We start from the raw sequence: 22669 nt of genomic DNA on the forward strand, positions 1-22669 counted from the left end.
TGCCTAAGAGCCTAGTACAAATGTCACTGGAAAGCTGACAAAGCACAGGAGTTAAGAGTGATGTTTCTGGAATCAGACAAAGTCATGTTCTTTCTGTCTGTCCTTACTGACCCTTACTTTGGGCAAGTTACTTGATTTTTCTCTACCTTAATTTGCTCACCTGTAAAATGGAGGTAATAGTAACTTCCTAATGGAACTGTGAGGAAGAAATGAATTAATACTTAAGAAGTTCTTAGAATAATGCCTCATCATCGTTGTAACAATGTGACACTCTCATCATCATTGTCACTGTTCTCTTTAGGCAGCTGTGGTTCAAACTAGAAATGTCCTACATTTTGCGTAATCATCTCACATCATCACATCTATCACTTCTTTGCGCAGCAGTTATACCCCACTACATGTTTGCTTTATGCCATGACTTAGAAACCTGTGCATAGTTTTTTTTATTAGAAAGACAAATTTAAGTACTTCTGTTTCAGAGACCAAGAACATTTTAAAAAATAGGATTAGTAGTCTAAACCCAATCTTAACTTTTTTCTGTCCTTTCAAATAATTGGATCACTAAAAATTCCTGGTGGAAAATAATTTAGACAAAAAGTTAAATGATCCTAGGAAACTACTGAGTAAACAGAAAATTGTACTCTGAAGAAAAAGATTTCAAAATCTACCAGCAGATAATAATACAGATAATGGAAAACAGAATACTGTCTTTTTTTTTTTTCAAGACAGGGTCTTGCTCTGTTGCCCAGGCTGCATTGCAGTGGTGTGATCTTGGCTCACTGTAACTTCTACCTCCCAGCTTCGAGCGATTGTCCTGCCTTAGCTTCCTGAGTAGCTGGGATTACTTACAGGCGTCTGCCACCACACTCAGCTAATTTTTATATTTTCAGTAGAGATGGGGTTTCATCATGTTGGCCAGGCTGGTCTCAAACTCCTGACCTCAAGTAATCCGCCCACCTCGACCTTCCAAAGTGCTGGGATTACAGGCATAGGCCACTGCACCTGGCCCAGAATACTGTCTTGCAAATCCAGAATTAGTCAAGGGATCTTACATTTTCTATTTAATTTCAAAATAAGTAATTCACCTTTAAAATATTTGTTGTTATTATCTATGTGTATTTTATTTGAAATTGGGATATATGGCAAATTATATGTGACTGAAATTTTTAATTTTTTTGTTTCCATTTATAGTGGATCAAAATATTTAAACATGCAGTTGCTGGGTGTATTATTTCACTCTTGTGGTTTTTTGGCCTCACTCTTTGTGGACCACTAAGGTAAATAATAATGCATATTTTGAATATGTGTTTATATTTCTTAATTTTGAATTATTATTTTTGTTCCACTGTGTTTTATGTCAAATATTTATATGTACAAATGTGTCTGTCACTTTTATAGCATCAGAGAGAATTCAGCAAATAGAAGGAACCTGTTTAGTTTTTGGACTAGTTCTTTAATGAATACCATTAATATATTTATTCATGATTTGTCATAGATATTTTACTAGTTAGAATTCTAAGTTTCAGAAAATTTTTAGCATAAATGGCTTTTTAATCATTTACTTATGATCCCTGTTAACAGCTAACTTAGAAGCTATACTAAAAGGCCCAAAATGGTAAATAAAATCAGCCAGTAAGAAAGAGAGCAAAATCTCTAAAAGCACTCTTTTTTTTTTTTTTTTTGCACAATTTTGCAAGTATTCTCATAAATAAATGTCTGAGAAGTAGTATATCAGTTAACAAACGTGTGGTGGATTTTTTTTTTTTTTGAGACAGTCTCCCTCTGTCTCCCAGGCTGGAGTGCAGGGGCATGATCTTGGCTCACTGCAGCCTCCGCCTCCAGGTTCAAGCAATTCTCCTGACTCAGCCTCCAGAGTAGCTGGGATTACAGGCACCCACCACCACACCTGGCTAATTTTTGTATTTTTAGTAGAGACGAGGTTTCACCATGTTTGCCAGACTGGTCTCAAACTCCTGACCTCAGGTGATCCGCCCACCTCAGCCTCCCAAAGTGCTGGGATTACAGGCGTGAGCAACCTCGTCCAGCCTACATGTAGTGGATTAAGTAAACTACTCCCATTTCCTATTTCCCTAGCTTTATATAGATTCATCTTTTTCTGCAAGTGGTCTGGTTTAAGGAAGAAATGCTTAGGAACCACTTCATAGGAATTGTATTGTGCATCTGTGTACGAGCATTCTTTTAACATTTCTCCATCTGTAAAAGATTTCACTTAGTAAATAAGTATAAGAAAAAATGCCTTGCCATGAGAATGAGAGGTAAAGAGTGGAATGAAGAATATTCTTAGCCGGCGCAGTGGCTCACACCTGTAATGCTAGCACTTTGATGGATAATTTGACATTAGGAGTTGGAGACCAGCCTATCAAATATAGTGAAACCCCACCTCTACTACAAAAATTAGCCAGAAATCACCTGAACTTGGGAGGTGAAGGTTGTAGTGAGCCGAGATCACGCCACTGCACTCCAGCCTGGGCGACAGTTTTTGAGTATTTTTTAAGACTTCCCGTCTCAAAAGAAAAAAAAAGAATGTTCTAAAGCAGGGATTTCCCACCCCCTGGCTACAGACCGGTATGGCTTCATAACCCATTAGGAACCAGGCCACTGAGCAGGAGGTGGGGGTTGGTGTGGGGCAAGCATTACCACCTGAGCTATGCCTCCTGTCAGATCAGCGGTGGCATTAGATTCTCATAGAAGCATGAACCCTATTGTGAACTGTGCATGGGAGGGACCTAGGTTGCATGCTCCTTATGAGGCTTTAATGCCTGATGATCTGAGGTGGAACAGTTTCATCCTGAAATATCCCCCTACTGCTGCTGTCTGGAAAAATTGTCCTCCAGGAAACCAGACCCTGGTGCCAAAAAGGTTAGGGACCACTGTTCTAAAGGATCTCACTCAGAATATTGGGGTGGACAGAGTGAAAGTGAAGGGTTAGAAATGTGGAAATGCTTTGTGAAAAGTTCTTTCCTTTTTCATGGCCAATAGAATAGCTTCTGCATTGGGATCCCTTTGGCTTGTTTGCCATGTACTTTGTCAGATACAGAGTAGGTATAAATGTCATATCTCCAGCCACAGTAGCAGCTGCAGCTTGGAGGGATGGGAAAGCTAGTTGATTTCCTAGCTTGGGAAGAGCATTGCTTATCATCTGCAATTTTTAAATTTGCTACTTATGAAATTATGTTTCAGTTCCTATGTTACTAAATCACTGTCCTTTTGTCTTGGGATAAGGAGGGAAAGAGGAAGTACTTACATTTTTACTTGGCTCCTTATTTAGTCGTCTACCTCCTGACCTTATCACTACCAACACTGCCCCCTCATTCTTCTTCTAAAACCATCATGGAGTTTCTCAATTGCAAAAACTTTAATCCCAGCACTTTGGGAGGCTGAGGTGGGCAGATCGCTTGAGCCCAGAAGTTCGAGACCAGCCTGGGCAACATGGCAAAATCCCATCTCTAGAAAAAATACAAAATATTAGCCTGGCGTGGTGGTGCCTACCTGTAATCCCAGCTACCCAGGAGACTGAAGTGGAAGAGATCACCTGACCTCAGGAGGTAGAAGCTTAACCTTAGTGTATTTTACTCTTTTCTGAAAACAGCTTAAAACACAAACACATTGTATGACTGTACAAAAATATTTTCTTTCTTTATATCCTTATTCTATAAGATTTTTTCTATTTTTAATTTTTTTCAACTTTTTTTTTGGAGACAGGATCTTGCTCTGTCACCCAGGCTAGAGTTTATGGCACGATCTTGGCTCTCTGCAACCTCCACCTTCTTGGTTCAAGGAATCCTCCCACTCTTCAGCCTCACGAGTAGCTGGGACTACAGGAGCCTACCACCATACCTGGCTGACTTTTGTATCTTTTTTGGTAGAGAGCAGGTTTCGCCATGTTGCCCAGGCTGGTCTCAAAACTCCTGGGCTCAAGGATCCACCCTTCTTGCCCTCCCAAAGTGCTGGGCTTACAGGCATGGGCTACTTCTCCTAGCATTTTTTTGTTAAAAACTAAGACACACACATTAGCCTATGCATACACAGAGTCAAGATTATCAGTATTACTGTCTTCCACCTCCACATCTTGTCCCACTAGGAAGTTTTCAAGGGCAGTACCATGCAAGGAGTTGTCATCTATGCTAACAGTGCCTTATTCTGGGATACCTCCTGAAGGACCTGACTGAAGGTATTTTAGTTAACTTTTTTTTTTTTTTTGACACCGCTATTTGAGGTCAAAGGATATAGTTCCCTTTTTTTTTTTTTTTTTTTTGAGACGGAGTTTCGCTCTTGATACCCAGGCTGGAGCGCAATGGCGCGATCTCGGCTCACCGCAATCTCCGCCTCCTGGATTCAGGCAATTCTCCTGCCTCAGCCTCCTGAGTAGCTGGGATTACAGGCACGCGCCACCGTGCCCAGCTAATTTTTTTTTTTTTTTTTTTTTTTTTGTATTAGTAGAGACGGGGTTTCACCATGTTGACCAGGATGGTCTCGATCTCTTGACCTCGTGATCCACCCGCCTCGGCCTCCCAAAGTGCTGGGATTACAGGCTTGAGCCACCGCGCCCGGCCCTCTTTTTTTTTTTTTTTAATTTTTTTTATTTTTACTTGCCATCCAGTAACAACCTTTTTTCTTTTTCATAAATAAAAGTGACCAGGCACAGTAGCTCATGCCTGTAATCCCAACACTTTGGGAGGCTGAGGCAGGCAGATCACCTGAGGTCAGGAGTTTGAGACCAGCTTAGCCAACATGGTGAAATCCCATCTCTACTAAAAATACAAAAATTAGCAGGGCATGGTGGCAGGCTCCTGTAATCTTAGCTACTTGGGGCTGAGGCAGAAGAATTGCTTGAACCTGGGAGGCGGAGGTTGTAGTGAACCGAGATCACACTATTGCACTCCAGCCTGGCAGACAAGAGCGAGACTGAGTCTTAAAAAATAATAATAAATAAAAAGTAAAAGTACATTTTAAAATAATTAAACGTATGGTATAGTAAATACGTAAACCAGTTGCATAGTCATTTATAAGTGTATGTTCTGTACATAATTGTATGTACTGTATTATATGACTGGTAATGCAGTAGGTGTGTTTACACCAGCATCACCAGAAACACGAGTAATGCATTACACTAGGTGATTGAAATTTTTCAGCTCCATTATAATGTTAAAGGACCACCATCATATATATGCTGTCCATCATTGACCAAAATAATATTACACAGCACATGGCTCCATATTGCCTGTATTTTTTGGCAATATGGCAAATTACTGCAAACAGTGCTATATGAGCAACCTTATAAGTGTTACCTGATACATATATATATAAGAATAAGAAATCTGTATGATGTAATTCTATGAGTGATATGATTGGGTATTTTTAGCTTCAACCTTTTAAGATAGGTAATGCCAAACTATTTTCTAAAGCAGTTGTACCTGTTTATTTTTCTTATAATGTTTTGTGAAATCAAGGGGAAATGTTTTCCTTCTTCTAACTCTAGTTGAATTCATGCATCTTAATAAAGATAAAATACTTGTCACAGATGATAATGTTTTATTTTTGTAGGACTTTGCTGCTATTTGAACACAGTGACATTGTTGTCATTTCACTACTCAGTGTTTTGTTCACCAGTTCTGGAGGAGGACCGGCAAAGGTAGAATTTCCCATTATCATTTCCATTAACATTTCTACTTGGAAATGAAAAGTATGTATGTCAAATATTATCCAAAGGAATAAAATCTTATCTTTCACCATTTAAAAGAATGCAGGGAGGCGAGGCCAAGCATGATGGCTCAAGCCTGTAATCCTAGCACTTTGGGAAGCCGAGGTGGGTGGATCACATAAGATCAGGAGTTTGAGACCAGCCTGGCCAACATGGTGAAACCCCATCTCTACAAAAAATACAGAGATTAGCTGGGCACAGTGGCAGGCATCTGTAATGCCAGCTACTCGAGAGGCTGAGGCATGAGAATCGCTTGAACCCAGGAGGCAGAGGTTATAGTGAGCCGAGATCATGCCACTACACTCCAGCCTGGGCAATAGAGTGAGACTCAGTCTCAAAAAAAAAAAAAATGCAGGGGCTTTTTCTGCTGGTTTTATATTTTTCTTACAAAGTTTTTTGTTTTGTTTTTGAAGAATTCTGTAGGTTTACAAAAATAGATATTTGTAAAAACATAATACAATAATCTGTAGATGGAGAAATTTCTGAACATAAAAACAGTGGAAAATGATTTTGAAATGATTATAGACTCCTAGGAAGTTGCAAAAATACTACAGAGAGGACCCTTAACCCTTCATTTAGTTTCCCCCAAAGGTAACTTCTTAACCAACTCAAGTACACTATCAAAACCAAGCAATTAGACCTAGTATTTCACATCACAACAGGGTGACTATAGTAATAATAATTTGATTGTACATTTAAAATAACTAAAAGAGTATAATTGAATTATTTGTAACACAAAGGCTAAATGCTTGAGGGGATGGATACCCCGTTTTACATGATGTGATTATACACATTGCGTGTCTATATCAAAACATCTGATGTACACATATACCTACTATGTGCCCACAAAAATTAAAATCAAAAATTTAAAAAAAAAAAAACAGTAACTTGACATTGGTGTAATCCGTAGACCTTATTCATATTTTACCAGTTTTACATATGATCGTGTGTGTATATGTATGCATGTAGGTCTATGAAATTTTGTCATGTGTATAGATTTGTGTAACCATCATTACAAGCAAGATAGAGAACTGATGCATCATCACAACAATATCTTTCATGTTGTACTCTTGCACCTTTCCCCCAACCCCACTGCTCATTCTTAACCCCTGTAAATCATTTTTGGAAAATAATTAAAAACTTGTTAAATTTAATTATGATGAACACTTATTTATCCAACAGTTTGCCACCTAAGCATTCCTATTCATACTAAGTGATTCAGGTATTATCCTTTTATCAAATGAGTTACCAACCTTCAATTCCAAACTCTTAGGACTATATAGTGTTTCTCTTTTACAGAATTAAATACTTCCAGTGCACGGTGCATTTTCCTAGACAGACGAAAGGAGAAATAAAGACAAATAAGGTGTAATAGTCCCTGTTCTGAAAGGGACTTTCAATCAAAGTAATAGAGGGAGATGAATGAACTGAACACAGTAACATGCCAAGTAGAGCAGAGTAAAAGAATACCCCCCACCTGTAATTTCAAACTGAATCATTGGTATTATAGCATGGGCCGCTATTTAATCCTTCCCCTCACTTCAAAATACATTTCAGGTGGATTGAAGAGTTTTGTGAGTTTACAAAAATAGATATTTGTAAAAACACAGAATAAAATATGTAGATGGAGACAATTCTGAGCATAAAAGCAGTGGGAAAAAAAATCACAAAGAGAAAACTCACTATGTTTGGCTTCATATGATTATAAACTTAGTATAACAGAAATCAGTGTGTAAACAAAAGACAACAACGAAAATTGCCACAAATAAGTTTTACATTTCTTTCAAAGTATAAATCACCCATTTCATTTTAAAAAATGCTTAAGATCCTTGGCAGGAAATGAGCAAAAAACAGGGAAAGACAACTCACAAAAGAAATAAAAATAACTTGAAAACATAAAAAAAGTTTTCCTGCTTAAGTAACTAGAAATGAGAGTATAAATCTTGCATATCCTCTCATTAGTGTGAGAAATGAATCAGGGCATCAGTCCAGGACTTGATGATTTTTTTTTCTTAATTGTGAGACTGAAGCACTACAAAATTCTCAGTTGCCTTCTTTGTTAACAAAAGATTAAACGATGTTTTCTGTGTTTGATTGTTGTTGATGTTGCCATATTTTAACTCAATGTAAATTTAAGAAATTTTAAATTGCATGATTTTTCTTATGTGTTGTAATACCCACCACACTAACAGATAATTTATCCATTGTAGTGGTAATCACATTATAAATAGAAGAATATCCTCACTTTGTATTCTGAACTTTTATAGAAGTATTGTATTATACTTCCATTATAGGTATATATAATATACTTATGTATCTATGTATAATTGGTGTTTTTTTTGTTTTGTTTTGTTTTGAGACAGAGTCTTGCTGTCACCCAGGCTGGAGTGCAGTGGCGCAATCTCGGCTCACTGCAACCTCCACCTCCCAGGTTCCAGTGATTCTCCTGCCTCAGCCTCCTGAGTAGCTAGGATTACAGCTTTGCACCACCACACCCAGCTAATTTTTGTATTTTAAGTAGAGATGGGGTTTCACCATGTTGGTCAGGCTGGTCTCCAACTCCTGACCTCATGATCTGCCTGCCTCGGCTGGCATTACAGGTGTGAGCCACCGCACCAGGCCAATAATAGGTATTTTACAAGTATATGTATCATACAAGACATATTATACCTATAAATTTGTAAATATAGAATGTATAGTAATGCTATTTAGCCAAGGGCAGTGGCTTATGCCTGTAATCCTAGCACTTTGGGAGGCCAAGACAGGCAGATCATCTGAGGTCAGGAGCTTGAGACCAGCCTGGTCAACATGGTGAAACCCTGTCTCTACTAAAAATACAAAAATTAGCCAGGTGTGACACGCACCTGTAATCCCAGCTACTCGGGAGGCTGAGGCAGGATAATCACTTGAACCCAGGAGACAGAGGTTGCAGTGAGCCAAGATCGCACTACTCCACTCCAGCCTGGGCGACAGAGTGAGACTCTTCTCAAAAAAAAAAAAAAAAAAAAAAAAAAAAAAAATATATATATATATATATATATATATAGTAATGCTATTTAGATGGCTTTTGTACGTACCATTCTGAAATATTTACATAAACTAAACTATTATGTCCTCTCTATAATTTTCTTTTATCAAAACCTTTTTCCTCAGCCTGGACAACATGGCTAGACCCCATCTCTACAAATAAAAATTGACCCAGCATGGGTGGCACATGCCTGTGGTCCCAGCTATTTAGTAGGCTGAGGCAAGAGGATTGCTTGAGCCCAGGAGTTGGTGACTGCAGTGAGCTTTGTTCACGCCACTGTACTCCAGCCTGGGCGACAGCGAGACTTGTCTAGAAAAAGAAAAAAAAAAAACTTTTCCCTGGGGTGAGAACATAAATTTTAAGTTTATCAGCTTTGTAAGTACTTTATACCTTTACTAGATCTTAGAAATGACTTTGCTGATTTTAATGTGCTCTCTGCATTATTTTTCTCTAGAGGAGTAGTAGCTAGAATTTTCTCTATTTCTTGCACATTGTAGAGTAAAATAAGTTTTTACTAATTTTTCTTTAGCTACTTGGACTTTTCAACCAGAAGTAAAGTAGCGTTTAGAAAGATTGATTCTGTGAACAGTAACAATTTGTGCATAGTAATATGCCTAGCCATGTTAGCAAGGAGATAATTGACATTATCATTAGTTTATAGCTCTTTGATGTCTTACTGTTAATACTGTAAGCTTATATAAGAGCTTTAATATCAGATGTTCTTTCAGTTTTTTAATGCATTTTTGTAAATGCTTACTTAAGAAAATGTCTTTCTTTAGCATTTATGTAGTTACCATCTTAAAAATCAACCCTTGAAAAAGTCATCCTTGATGTTATTTTCTTTATTTTCAGACAAGGGGAGCTGCTTTTTTCATTATTGCTGTGATCTGTTTATTGCTTTTTGACAATGATGATCTCATGGCTAAAATGGCTGAACACCGTATCCTTTTGGAATAGATGAGAGTTATTTAAAGGCAGAAAAGTAGAAGACTGGAACAATGGGAAAAGAAAAGATGAGTGAATTAAACTGATCAATGATGAATGAAACTTCCATAGATTAATGTAGATATTCTAAATCAGTATTCAAATGATGAACAAACTAATTCTAAGTTAAATATTTTACAGCATCTCAATATCATCTACAGTACCCTAAATTTTCAGAAATGTAAAGACATTAAAAGAATATTTTGAATGTACTGGTACTAAAAAAAAAAAAAAGTGATTTGCCACTCAATCAATGTGTTTCCTCCCTTATAATTTAACAATTTAAATGCTTGTAAATGAAAAACCTTTGGCATCTTCTTGCCTGAAAGAAAAGGTTCAAATTCCCTTACCTAGTATTAACTGTCTTGCTCTAAATTATCATCTCTAGCTCAGCCCCAACTCCTCTTCTAGAAACCCAACTTTCCAGTCAAATATGTCTACTCATTTTACTCTACAAACATGCCTTTTTTTCTATTTTCTATTCATACATCTTTTCCCATTCTGACCAGCAGAACTCCAAGCACCAGTTTTTTTTCTTCTGTTACTGATACTCATTGCCCTAAAACTTATTAGTAAACTAATAATAATTTTCTTTGTTACAATGAGGGAGGAGAGTATGACTTTAGAAAAGCTCCAGATTGCTTGTGATACAACCTTTATTCCCCACCCCACCCTCTTTGGCTTCCCACTTACTTTGCTGAGACTTATGTGGTCAGTGACTTAGAAGACAGATTTAGAACTTATTTTACATGTCAGTCTTAAAGAGCAACCTTAATTCCACTGGACAGGAGTGGTCCAAGGAGATTCCTTGCCCTTGTCCCTTTGTTGTATGTATGCAATATGTCTTTTAGAGGTTAACTACTAAAATCTGGCAACTTTATCTTAAGCACTGTTACTGTTTTGGAGACAACAAAAGAAATACAGACATTCCAATTTATAAATGAGGTCCTGGAATTAAATATTGGATTGTTTTGTTTTGTTTTTAAGTGAAACACATTATTGAAGGTAATTAGATTTGGGGCCTCCAGATTAGTCTATATGCAATCCAGAATAATGTAACTAAAATTTCAGGAGAACTTGGGGTTTCAAAGAGTGACTTTTTGGAATTTTTTCCTTTACTTCACCTCACTTAGCTGAAGGACATCATGACAGTGCTCTAACTCATATGCTTTACACAGCCATTGCCTTCTTAGGTGTGGCAGATCACAAGGTATGTTTTCTTTATTGCTGACAGGATCAAAAGATTCTGAAAAGTTGTAGCAACTATAACTATAAAAGTACATTTAAAATAAATTATTGGTCGGGTGCAGTGGCACAAGCCTTGTAATCCCAGCACTTTGGGAGGCCAAGGCAGGCAGATCACCTGAGGTCGGGAGTTCAAGACTACCCTGACCAACATGGAGAAACCCTGTCTCTACTAAAATTACAAAATTAGCCGGGCGTGGTGTTCTATGCCTATAATCCCAGCTTCTCAGGAGGCTGAGGCAGAAAAATCTTTTGAACCCAGGAGGCAGAGGTTGTGGTGAGCCACGCTATTGCACTCCTGCTTGGGCAACAAAAGCGAAACTGTGTCAAAAAAAAAAAAAGTTATCAGCAATGTATAATATTGCCTGCCATTTAAGTAGTTAAGTAATTAAGTATATGGGAAAAATATACTAGTTTCATTTCTTTGAATCTTATGTTAGCCAGGTGTGGTGGTGTGTGCCAGTAGTCCCAGCTACTTGGGAGGCTAAGACAGAAGGAGCTCCTTGAGCACAGGAATTTGAGGCTGCAGTGAGCTGTGATCATGACACTGTACTTCAGCCTGGATGACAGAGCAAGACCCCATCTCTGGGGGAAAAAAAAAAAAAACATGTATTTAAGGATTGAATATTGGACTGTGTGTGTTTCTAATGAGACTTAATCTAATTTTACTCACAGGGTGGAGTATTATTGCTAGTACTGGCTTTGTGTTGTAAAGTTGGTTTTCATACAGCTTCCAGAAAGCTCTCTATCGACGTCGGTGGAGCCAAACGTCTTCAAGCTTTATCTCATCTTGTTTCTGTACTTCTCTTGTGCCCATGGGTCATTGTTCTTTCTGTGACAACTGAGGTAAGATAAGAGCAAGAATTTATTGCTATTAAATTGCTATTAAATTTTTAATTTACTATATTCAATAAATTGTATTTTAATTTAAGGTTGAAAGAAGCTTAAATTGTCTTTGCTTTTTCTTTGTAATTTTTTTAAATTTGGAGTTAATTTTATTGTTTATAAGAAATACAAATCAAATGCTGTTACATTTACATATCCCTCACATACCCATGGCCCAAAGGAATCATTTGAAGAAACAGCAGTTAACCATGTGCTAGACTTAAGGATTCGATAAACCTAGTGTTTATCGAACTATTACACAATAATGCTTTTGTTTTTTAAAACTTTGGAGAATACTGAGAAAATGTACCAATATCTTATAGCTTTTATATGTTGGCATATTATGAATCATGTTTATATATTAAAAGGTTAACAAACATCTTGTAAGATGTGAACTTTATACATATATAGTCTTGACTATTCTTTTTTTTAATTTCTAGAGTAAAGTCGAGTCTTGGTTTTCTCTCATTATGCCTTTTGCCACGGTTATCTTTTTTGTCATGATCCTGGATTTCTATGTGGATTCCATTTGTTCAGTCAAAATGGAAGTTTCCAAATGCGCTCGTTATGGATCCTTTCCCATTTTTATTAGTGCTCTCCTTTTTGGAAATTTTTGGACACATCCAATAACAGACCAGCTTCGGGCTATGAACAAAGCAGCACACCAGGAGAGCACTGAACACGTCCTGTCTGGAGGAGTGGTAGTGAGTGCTATATTCTTCATTTTGTGTAAGCATTTTCCCCCTTGTTCTTGTTTTAACAAATTTCTGTTTATGGATTTTGATGGTCAAATCCATCAAAAGATGGATTGGAAGAATTCAGGAAATTCTTCAGTGGTTGCATTTAGTGCTGACAGTTACTGTGTTGGTTTTGGTAGCTTAAGCTTCTAAAATTTAAACAATATTCTTTTTTTCTCTCTGTAGCTGCCAACATTTTATCATCTCCCTCTAAAAGAGGACAAAAAGGTACCCTGATTGGATATTCACCTGAAGGAACACCTCTTTATAACTTCATGGGTGATGCTTTTCAGCATAGCTCTCAATCGATCCCTAGGTTTATTAAGGAATCACTAAAACAAATTCTTGAGGAGAGTGACTCTAGGCAGATCTTTTACTTCTTGTGCTTGAATCTGGTAAGATTTTTAAATGTTAATTGGCATATCCTAAAAGCATAATATTTTAATTTTGACAGTTCTGGTATAAGTTTAGTACTTCCCAAATTTCTGGTAATAAGATGCGCTAAATTTAAATTTTTCTAAGTATAATAGCAAGATTACAGGATCATCTTCAGACTACTTAGGCAGTCCTTAAGCCATGTGCCACCATGTCCAGCCACTTAAGCAAACAATTTGTGAGGCATTTTAGAAGCATTGATTTACTATGTTCTTTCAAATCAGTAAATATAGTAGCATCTAAAGAGTTCTAATAACTTAGAGGTTCTCACTATTAGCAATCAGTGTTACAAACCACTGATTGCTAACATTTTATAACCTAGTTTATTATTTTTTATAGACATAGAAGTAACTTTTTAAATAGTTTGTAAAGTGGATTTATTTTAGTTTCTTACAATTTGTGTGAAATAGGATTTCTAATATAAGTAACAGTTAAATATTTAGCTAAACTATTATAACAGATCTTCAAGTAGGTTTGAATAATTTAGGGTTAAAATCCTCCTAATTGAAACATAGTTCCCAACATACTCCTCCCTTTTTTTTTTTTTTGTAACATTTTTAGCTTTTTACCTTTGTGGAATTATTCTACGGCGTGTTGACCAATAGTCTGGGCCTGATCTCAGATGGATTTCACATGCTCTTTGACTGCTCTGCTTTGGTCATGGGTCTTTTTGCTGCCCTGATGAGTAGGTGGAAAGCCACTCGGATTTTCTCCTATGGGTAGGTACATTGACTATGGAGCTGATATATCTTAAGTGCAAATTTCATCTTAAGAAATAGAATTATATTACTTTTAATACAAATAATTTCCAAATCTTCATTTTAAAAAAATGTGAAGTAAATAAGGGGATGATATGAACCAGGCATTTGATAAATACTGAATGGAAGTGAACTCAAGATTATGCTCCCTTGGCCAAGCATGGTAGCTCATGCCTGTAATCCTAGCACTTTGGGAGGCTGAGGTGGGTGGATCACCTGAGGTCAGGAGTTCGAGACCAGCCTGGCCAACATGGTGAAACCTCATCTCTACTAAAAATACAAAAATTAGCCAGGTGTGGTGGCCAGCACCTGTAATCCCAGCTACTTGGAAGCTAAAGCAGGAGAATCATTGGAACCTATGTGGTGGAGGTTGCAGTGAGCCGAGTTGGGCCATCACACTCCAACCTGGGCAACAGAGCAAAACTGTCTCCAAAAAAAAATTTTAAAAAGCATATATATGTATGTGCTCCCAGGGAGCAAACATCAAGTAAAATCTTGAGATCTTTGTCCAGCGTGTTTCTTTGAGGTAATGGAATATCTACAGTCATTCACATCTTCTTTGTTAAAAAGAGTATTCAAAATTTGAAGTTGCTATACATGAAAATATCCTTTCATTAAACAAATAATTCAATAATTAGAATCTCTTTGTGTGTAAAACCTACTCTAAATTAATAAATTTGGCTCTTATTTTCAACTGTTTATAAGAGCCAAAAATACAAATAATTTTGGTACAGAGCAGAATCTATATGCCATGACAGAAATACAGAGCACATCAAAGGTTTAAAGGAGGAATAAATGACTTCTTGCTAGGAAATTAGGAAAAGCTTTGTATAAGAGAGACAGTAGGCCAGGCGTGGTGGCTCACACCTGTAATCCCAGCACTTTGGGAGGCTAAGGTGGGCGGATCAGCTGAGGTCAGAAGTTCGAGACCAGCCTGCCCAACTTGGTAAAACCCCGTCTCTACTAAAAATGAAAAAAATTAGCAAGGTGTGGTGGCACACACCTGTAGTCCCAGCTACTCAGGAGGCTGAGGCAGGAGAAGCACTTGAACCCAGGAGTTGGAGGTTGCAGTGAGCCGAGATCATGCCACTGCACTCCAGCCTGGGCAACAGAGCAAGACTCTGTCAAAAAAAAAAAAAAAAAAGGGACAGTAAAGGATTTTGATGAATATATAAAATTTTAACAAACACATATATGTAGGACCTTCTAGCACTAATATGATATTTAAAATATTGCTGATTTTCTAATATTAATTACTTAGTAGTTTGAAAATTTGGACTTGGTTCCTCATTTATAAAGTTTATACTTTAAAAATATTTGTCATTTTTATTTTTGTTTTTTAGGTATGGCCGAATAGAAATTCTGTCTGGATTTATTAATGGACTTTTTCTAATAGTAATAGCTTTTTTTGTGTTTATGGAGTCAGTGGCTAGATTGATTGATCCTCCAGAATTAGACACTCACATGTTAACAGTAAGTCTTTTTATTTTCCTATTTGGATTTCTAGTCATACTTATATAGTTTTCTTCTCTCCTAAAGTTTAACTGTTTGCAGTTATTGCTGTAAGGTTTTATTTTATTTTTTACTTATATCAACATAACTTCCTATCTTGCTGTTTACATTTATACTGCTTCCTCTTAGAAATTCTGTTTTTTTGAGACAGAGTCTCTTTTCTAGGCTGGAGTGCAATGGCATGATCTTGGCTCACTACAACCTCCACCTCCCAGGCTCAAGCAATTCTTATGCTGCAGTCTCCCGAGTAGCTAGGATTACAGGCATGTGCCACCAAGCCCAGCTAATTTTTGTATATTTTGTAGAGACAGGGTTTCACCATGTTGGCCAGGCTGGTCTCAAACTACTGACCTCAAGCAATCCTCCCACCTTGGCATCCCAAACTGCTGGGACTATAGGCATGAGCCACTGTGCCCAGCCAGCTATAGCAACCTTTAATGTTCTCCTTCTACCACCATAGCTTTACATGTGCTATTTCTTGTAGTTGGCATGTCCTTTCCTTACTTCTGCCCTCAACCTCTGTCAAGATTTTGCTTATGTATCTCCTGTAGTGGAATTCTTTTTTTTTTTTTTTGAGATGGAGTCTTGCTCTGTCACCCAGGCTGGAATGCAGTGGCGTGATCTCGGCTCACTGCAACCTCTGCCTCCTGGGATCAAGCGATTCTCCTATCTTAGCCTGCCGAGTAGCTGGGACTACAGGTCCACCATGCCCAGCTGATTTTTTGAAATACTTTCTTTTAATCCCTCTCTTCTCTCCTTAAAGTTTGTTGGATTCCCCTTCTCAGTATTCTCATTATGTTTTGTGCATTCTTCTCTTAGAAACATTGAGTTGCAGTTGTTTAATTTGTCATTCTTCCACAATTAAGATATGAGTATCTTCAGGACCTGAATTTTTTATTGTTAACTCTTAAGTTCTAGCTTGTAGTAGGAAATCTGTTAGTTGTTGAATGACTAAAAGCGGCTCTGAGGCTTGCTGGTAGAAGCATACATTAGTAAAATGTTTCTAGAATACAGTTTGGAAAAAATAGACTTTTTTTGGATTTTAAATGCTTGTATCCTTTGACATTTAATATTTATCATACACAAGCATTCACACAAATATATAGAAGAACTTGATTCAGGCCAGATGTGGTGGCTCATTCCTGTAATCCCAGCACTTTGGGAGGCCAAGGCGGTTGGATTACCTGAGGTCAGGAGTTTGAGACCAGTTTGGTCAACATGATGAAACCCCATCTCTACCAAAAATACAAAAATTAGCTAGGCATGGTTGCGCATACCTGTGATCCCAGCTACTTGGGAGGCTGAGGCAGGAGAATCACTTGAACCAGGAGGCAGAGGCTGCAGTGAGCCCAAATTGTGCCACTGCACTCCAGCCTGGGTGACAGAGTGAGAATCTATCTCAAAAAAAAAAAAAAAAGTACATGATTCATTGTACCCTTATTTATAATAGTGAGAAAATGGAAAGAATTCACTGTCCACCAGTGAAAAAAGTAATTAAATAAAATTTGTTATTTATGTAATAGAATACTATGGAGCTACTGAAAAGAATGAGATATATCTGTATATACTGGCATGAAAATATTTACCAGATGTACTAATGAAAAACAAGTTGTAGGCCAGGCGTGGTGGTGGGCACCTGTAGTCCCAGCTAGTTGGGAGGCTGAGGCAGGGGAATCGCTTGAACTTGGGATACAGAGGTCGCAGTGAGCCAAGATCATACCATTGCTTTCCAGCCTGGGAGACAGAGCAAAACTCTGTCTCAAAATTTTTTTTAAAATTTTGAAATAGGCCAGGCACAGTGGCTCACGCCTATAATCCCAGCACTTTGGGAGGCCAAGGCGGGTGGATCACGAGGTCAAGAGATCGAGACCATCCTGGTCAACATGGTGAAACCCCATCTCTACTAAAAATACAAAAATTGGCTGGGCATGGTGGCGCATGCCTGTAGTCCCAGCTACTCAGGAGGCTAAGGCAGAAGAATTGCTTGAACCCAGGAGGCGGAGGTTGCGGTAAGCCGAGATTGCGCCATTGCACTCCAGCCTGGGTAACAAGAGCGAAACTCCGTCTAAAAAAAAGAAAGAAAAAAAATTTTTATGAAATAGTATTATGATTACATTATTGATTGTAAAGGGTGTTATGTGTATGTATGTTAGTACATAGAAGGAAAATACACCCTTTTAAGAGTGACTAACCCTCAGTGGTAGAATTATAGGGGACTTTCACCTTCTACATTTTTATTTTCCTGATAAAATACACAATGATGAAGTATTTTTCAGTAGGGGAGAAGGAATACTTATGAGATGATGGAGTTTCTGTAAGCAGTACTTGGTTTCATTCAAAGTATTTAACCATTTACAAGCTTATAAAGCCTAATGACATTTTAAAATCTGGAGACAAATGGTCTGAATCATAGGAAGAAGTAAATAACCTCCCTACACATTTACTAAAGTAAATCTCTTACTATTTTTGAAAAGTATTTAAAAGTATTTTTCCTTCTCACTTTTATATTTTCTTTTTGTAAAACAAATGGATTGCTTTACATTGTAGACATAGGCAAATTAAATAACACCCTAAGCTACTGTTCAAGATAAGAACAGATAATCAAGGATAAGTAACTTTGTTTATTCTTTGGAGTGTTATTGTGGCACCATTAAATTAAGGTAATTTCATTCACTTTGTTAAGAAAAAAATGAGAGGCCAGGCATGGTGGCTCATGTCTGTAATCCCAACACTTTTGGAAGCCAAGGCAGAAAGATCATTTTGAGCCCAGGAGTTTGAGGACAGTCTGGGCAACATAGTGAGACCCTGTCCTACCAAAGAAAAAAAATTTTTTTTTAATTTAAATAAATAAGAAATTACTATTTTATGTTTGCTTTTTCATATACTTGTTTTACTTTGGAAATTTTACTATATTTAAGACATATTAAGACCATATTTGGAATACACTCATTAATAAATTATAATCATCAGCATATAAACTGTTCAAATTTAACTAGTAATATAAACAAGATTTCAGGTACAGTGTATACTTGCCCTAGTAAACAGTACTTTCATCTATTTAAATAAACAAAACAAAACATTGCATCATTTATTTATACATAAACCACAAACCAAGTACATACCATTCTTAATTGAAGTAAGTCCAAATCCCTCTACTTAACCAATTTTGCTTGATATTTGAAAGTTAAAATGTTTCTTTTTCTAAAATGTTCTAAAATTCATGTTTTTAAAATTTTGGATTTACTGAAACTTAGTAAGGTTTTACTGTGAATACTTTCAAAACTGTAAACAGAAAAACATATATAGCTATATAGTAACTTTTAAATAACAAGTTTATTTTTAAATTACTAATTTAAAGATTTTTTTTCTCCCTTTGCTAGCCAGTCTCAGTTGGAGGGCTGATAGTAAACCTTATTGGTATCTGTGCCTTTAGCCATGCTCATAGCCATGCCCATGGAGCTTCTCAAGGAAGCTGTCACTCATCTGATCACAGCCATTCACATCATATGCATGGACACAGTGACCATGGGCATGGTCACAGCCACGGACCTGCAGGCGGAGGCATGAATGCTAACATGAGGGGTGAGTCCTTGCAACATACTGTCCTGCCTTTCAACTGTGTCCTACATCGGCCCTCTGTGTTTATTTGTATTAAGTTTGGGGCTTCTGGTATGATATGATTTTTTTTTCTTTTTCTTTTATACTCATTTTCTTCCTATAGATATAATTCTTAAAAAGAAATCTGGGACTAAAAGGTCTGAAGCTATCTGCTATAGAAAATATTCTTACCTGTATACACATAAAATGAAATATTATTCATCCTATTAAAAAGAGGGACATTCTGGCCAGGGACGCGGTGGTTCACACCTGTAATCCCAGCACTTTGAGAGGCTGAGGCAGGTGTACCACCTGAGGACAGGAGTTCAAGGCCAGCCTGGCCAATATGGCGAAGCCCTGTCTCTACTAAAAATACAAAAATTAGCCGGGCATGGTGGCGGGCACCTATAATCCCAGCTACTTCGGAGGCTGAGGCAGGAGAATCACTTGAACCTGGGAGGCAGAGGCTGCAGTGAGCCAAGATGCACTCCAGGCTGGAAGAGAGAGTGAGACTCTGTCTCAAAAAAATAAAAAATGAAAAGGGACATTTTAGTGCTTGTTTTGGCAGCACATATACTAAAATTAGGACAGTACAGCAAAGATTAGCATGGCACCTAATTTGAAAAAAAAAAAAAGTGAAGTTCTGTAATATATGACAACATAGATGAACTTTGAGGACATTATGCTAAGTGAAATAAGCCAGTCATGGAAAGACAGATATTGCATGATTCCACTTACGTGGGATGAAATTCATAGAACCAAAGGGTAGAATGATGGTAGCTAGGATGAGGGAGAAAGGAGGTCACTAATCAACAGGTATAAAGTATTAAGCAAGACGAACAAGTTCTAGAGATGTGCTGTATCACATTGTACCTAGAGTCATTGATAATGTTCTGTACACTTAAAATTTTCTTGTTAATTGTTCTTACCACAATAAAATTTAAAAATTTTTAATGAGGCCGGGCGCAGTGGCTCAAGCCTGTAATCCCAGCACTTTGGGAGGCCGAGGCGGGTGGATCACGAGGTCAAGAGATCGAGACCATCCCAGTCAACATGGTGAAACCCCGTCTCTACTAAAAATACAAAAAATTAGCTGGGCACAGTGGTGCGTGCCTGTAATCCCAGCTACTCAGGAGGCTGAGGCAGGAGAATTGCCTGAACCCAGGAGGCGGAGGTTGCGGTGAGCCGAGATCGCGCCATTGCACTCCAGCCTGGGTAATGAGCGAAACTCCGTCTCAAAAAAAAAAAAAAAAAAAAATTTTAATGAAACTAGATCCTTGCTATAGGACAGAGGAAAAAATTTAAAATGAAAATAAAAATATAGCAGGAATTCTAACATCATAGAAATTTTTTTAAAAAGAAAATGAGACCAGGCACAGTGTCTCACGTCTATAATCCCAGCACTTTGGGAGGCCTAGGTGGATAGATTACCTGAGGTCAGGAGTTTGAGACCAGTCTATCCAACATGGCGAAACCCCATCTCTACTAAAAATACAAAAAGTAGCCAGGCATGGTGATAGGCACCTGTAGTCTTAGCTACTCAGGAGGCTGAGGCATGAGAATCACTTAAACCCGGGAGGCAGAGGTTGCAGTGAGCCGAGATTGCACCACTTTACTCCAGCCTGGGCAACACAGTGAGGCTCTGTATCCAAAAAAAGAAAATGAAAATATATTTGTTCTTAAATGTCAATTTTTAAATGATTATAGAGTCCTTTTCATAGTGACAGCTGAATAGATTAGTTGCAAGGTAAATACTGAGTGTGCTATTATGAACCTTCACTACAAAAAGGAAATTCTTACTCCTTTTTTGGAAATTTTTATTGCACTATAAAAAATTGGAGGAAATACTAATCACTTATTATGCTAAATTATTTAATGTAAGTAATTTGGGTAATGTCAAAACTTGGCTCAAGCATGATTTTTGGGAAGCCTTTCCAGACAAAGTGCACCATAAAATTCACCACACTGTGTCATGAGTGCCCATGTCCTTATCTTTTTACAACTGTGTTCTGAATTCCTTCAGGGCAGTGAACATATTATAGGCATTTTGAAGTACTAGCCAGTAGCAAAGTATGTGTTGCACAGTAGATATCCAGTAATATTGGTCAAATGTATTAAAAAACTAAATTAGATGTGCCTTAATTTTTAATGTCCTTATATATTTTATTTGTAGGTGTATTTCTACATGTTTTGGCAGATACACTTGGCAGTATTGGTGTGATTGTATCCACAATTCTGATAGAGCAGTTTGGATGGTTCATCGCTGACCCCCTCTGTTCTCTGTTTATTGCTATATTAATATCTCTTAGTGTTGTCCCACTGATTAAAGATGCCTGCCAGGTTCTACTCCTGAGATTGCCACCAGAATATGAAAAAGAACTACATATTGCTTTAGAAAAGGTACTGTATGTAATTTCTTTATGACTTTTTTCCTTGAAAATAACATTTTTGAAGTCTTTGCTGGAAATAAAACAACGAAATAAATAATAAAACAAGAAAAGGTCTAAAAAATATATAGTAGCATTTAAAATTTAATAAGTTGACCTAACAAGAAATGTGCAAGATATGAATGAGAAAAATACAGTTTTACTTAAAAGACATAAAATAGTGACTGAATAGATGGAAAGAGATATTTTCTTGGATGAGAAGACTCTTTATTATAATTATGTTGATTTTATTTTATTTAGATTTCAATTTAGTTGCCTTCATTGGATATTTTTGTTTATGGTTTCTGATGTTCCAAAATTATTTGGAACTTACTTGGAGGAGTTAGTGCTTGAGAATAAATAAGAAAACATACATAAACTTACAGAATTAATTAATGGGATCCTACTTTGCAATTTTAAAGTAACAGAATTAAGTCACAAAACTAACAGTTTGGTCCTTGCACAAGAATAAAGACATAAATCAACTTTTTAAAAAAATAAGTTCCCATTCTTGTGACCTGGGATTGTTTCCTGGGCAGCACAAAAAAAAAAAAGATAATAATACGTTGTCTGTAAAAGAAGAAATAAAAAATGAAAATAAATGAAGAATTGGCCGGGCGCGGTGGCTCACACCTGTAATCCCAGCACTTTGGGAGGCCGAGGCGGGTGGATCACGAGGTCAAGAGATCGAGACCATCCTGGTCAACATGGTGAAACCCCGTCTCTACTAAAAATACAAAAAATTAGCTGGGCGTGGTGGCGCGTGCCTGTAATCCAGCTACTCAGGAGGCTGAGGCAGGAGAATTGCCTGAACCCAGGAGGTGGAGATTGCGGTGAGCCAAGATCGCGCCATTGCACTCCAGCCTGGGTAACAAGAGCGAAACTCCGTCTCAAAAAAAAAAAATGAAGAATTATGATATTAGTGTAAAAGAAAAAATAAAAAGTAATAGGTTGTCCAGAAACAGACCCAGGAATTTATGGAATTCAGTATATAACAAAGATGGTATTTTAGATCACTGAGGAGAAAATGGTTGACCTAAAGCTTTCAGTTAATTACTTCTCTACTTGGTGGGGGGGAAAAAACTATTATCTCTATATCATATTATATAAAAATACATTTCCAGTGGATTAAATATGTAAATGACAAAAATATTATGAAACTACTAAATAGAAAAATATTTTTTGTTTGTTTTTTGAGATGGAGTCTTCCTCTATTGCCCAGGCTGGAGTATAGTGGCATGATCCCAGCTCACTGCAACCTCCACCTCCTGGGTTCAAGCAATTCTCCTGCCTCAGCCTCCCAAATTGCTGAGATTATAGGCATACCACGCCCAGCTAAT

General features: G+C 37.3%; 1 protein-coding gene across 1 annotated transcript in view; it reads left to right on the top strand.

Moving 5' to 3' along the window:
* The window catches only part of SLC30A5 (solute carrier family 30 member 5), a 37507-nt gene that overhangs the window by 9145 nt on the left and 5693 nt on the right, over positions 1–22669 (top strand). Inside the window, exons 4-14 of the mRNA XM_012462227.2 lie at positions 1192–1277; positions 5566–5653; positions 9603–9690; positions 10868–10944; positions 11655–11825; positions 12305–12593; positions 12788–12996; positions 13598–13755; positions 15138–15267; positions 18687–18888; positions 21077–21303. Coding sequence (XP_012317650.2) covers positions 1192–1277; positions 5566–5653; positions 9603–9690; positions 10868–10944; positions 11655–11825; positions 12305–12593; positions 12788–12996; positions 13598–13755; positions 15138–15267; positions 18687–18888; positions 21077–21303 — 1725 coding nt within the window. The remainder of the gene's footprint in view (positions 1–1191; positions 1278–5565; positions 5654–9602; positions 9691–10867; positions 10945–11654; positions 11826–12304; positions 12594–12787; positions 12997–13597; positions 13756–15137; positions 15268–18686; positions 18889–21076; positions 21304–22669) is intronic.

Source organism: Aotus nancymaae, unplaced genomic scaffold (genome assembly GCF_030222135.1).
Source record: "Aotus nancymaae isolate 86718 unplaced genomic scaffold, 86718_ANA_hifiasm-v0.15.2.pri h1tg000014l, whole genome shotgun sequence".
Lineage (NCBI taxonomy): Eukaryota > Metazoa > Chordata > Mammalia > Primates > Aotidae > Aotus > Aotus nancymaae.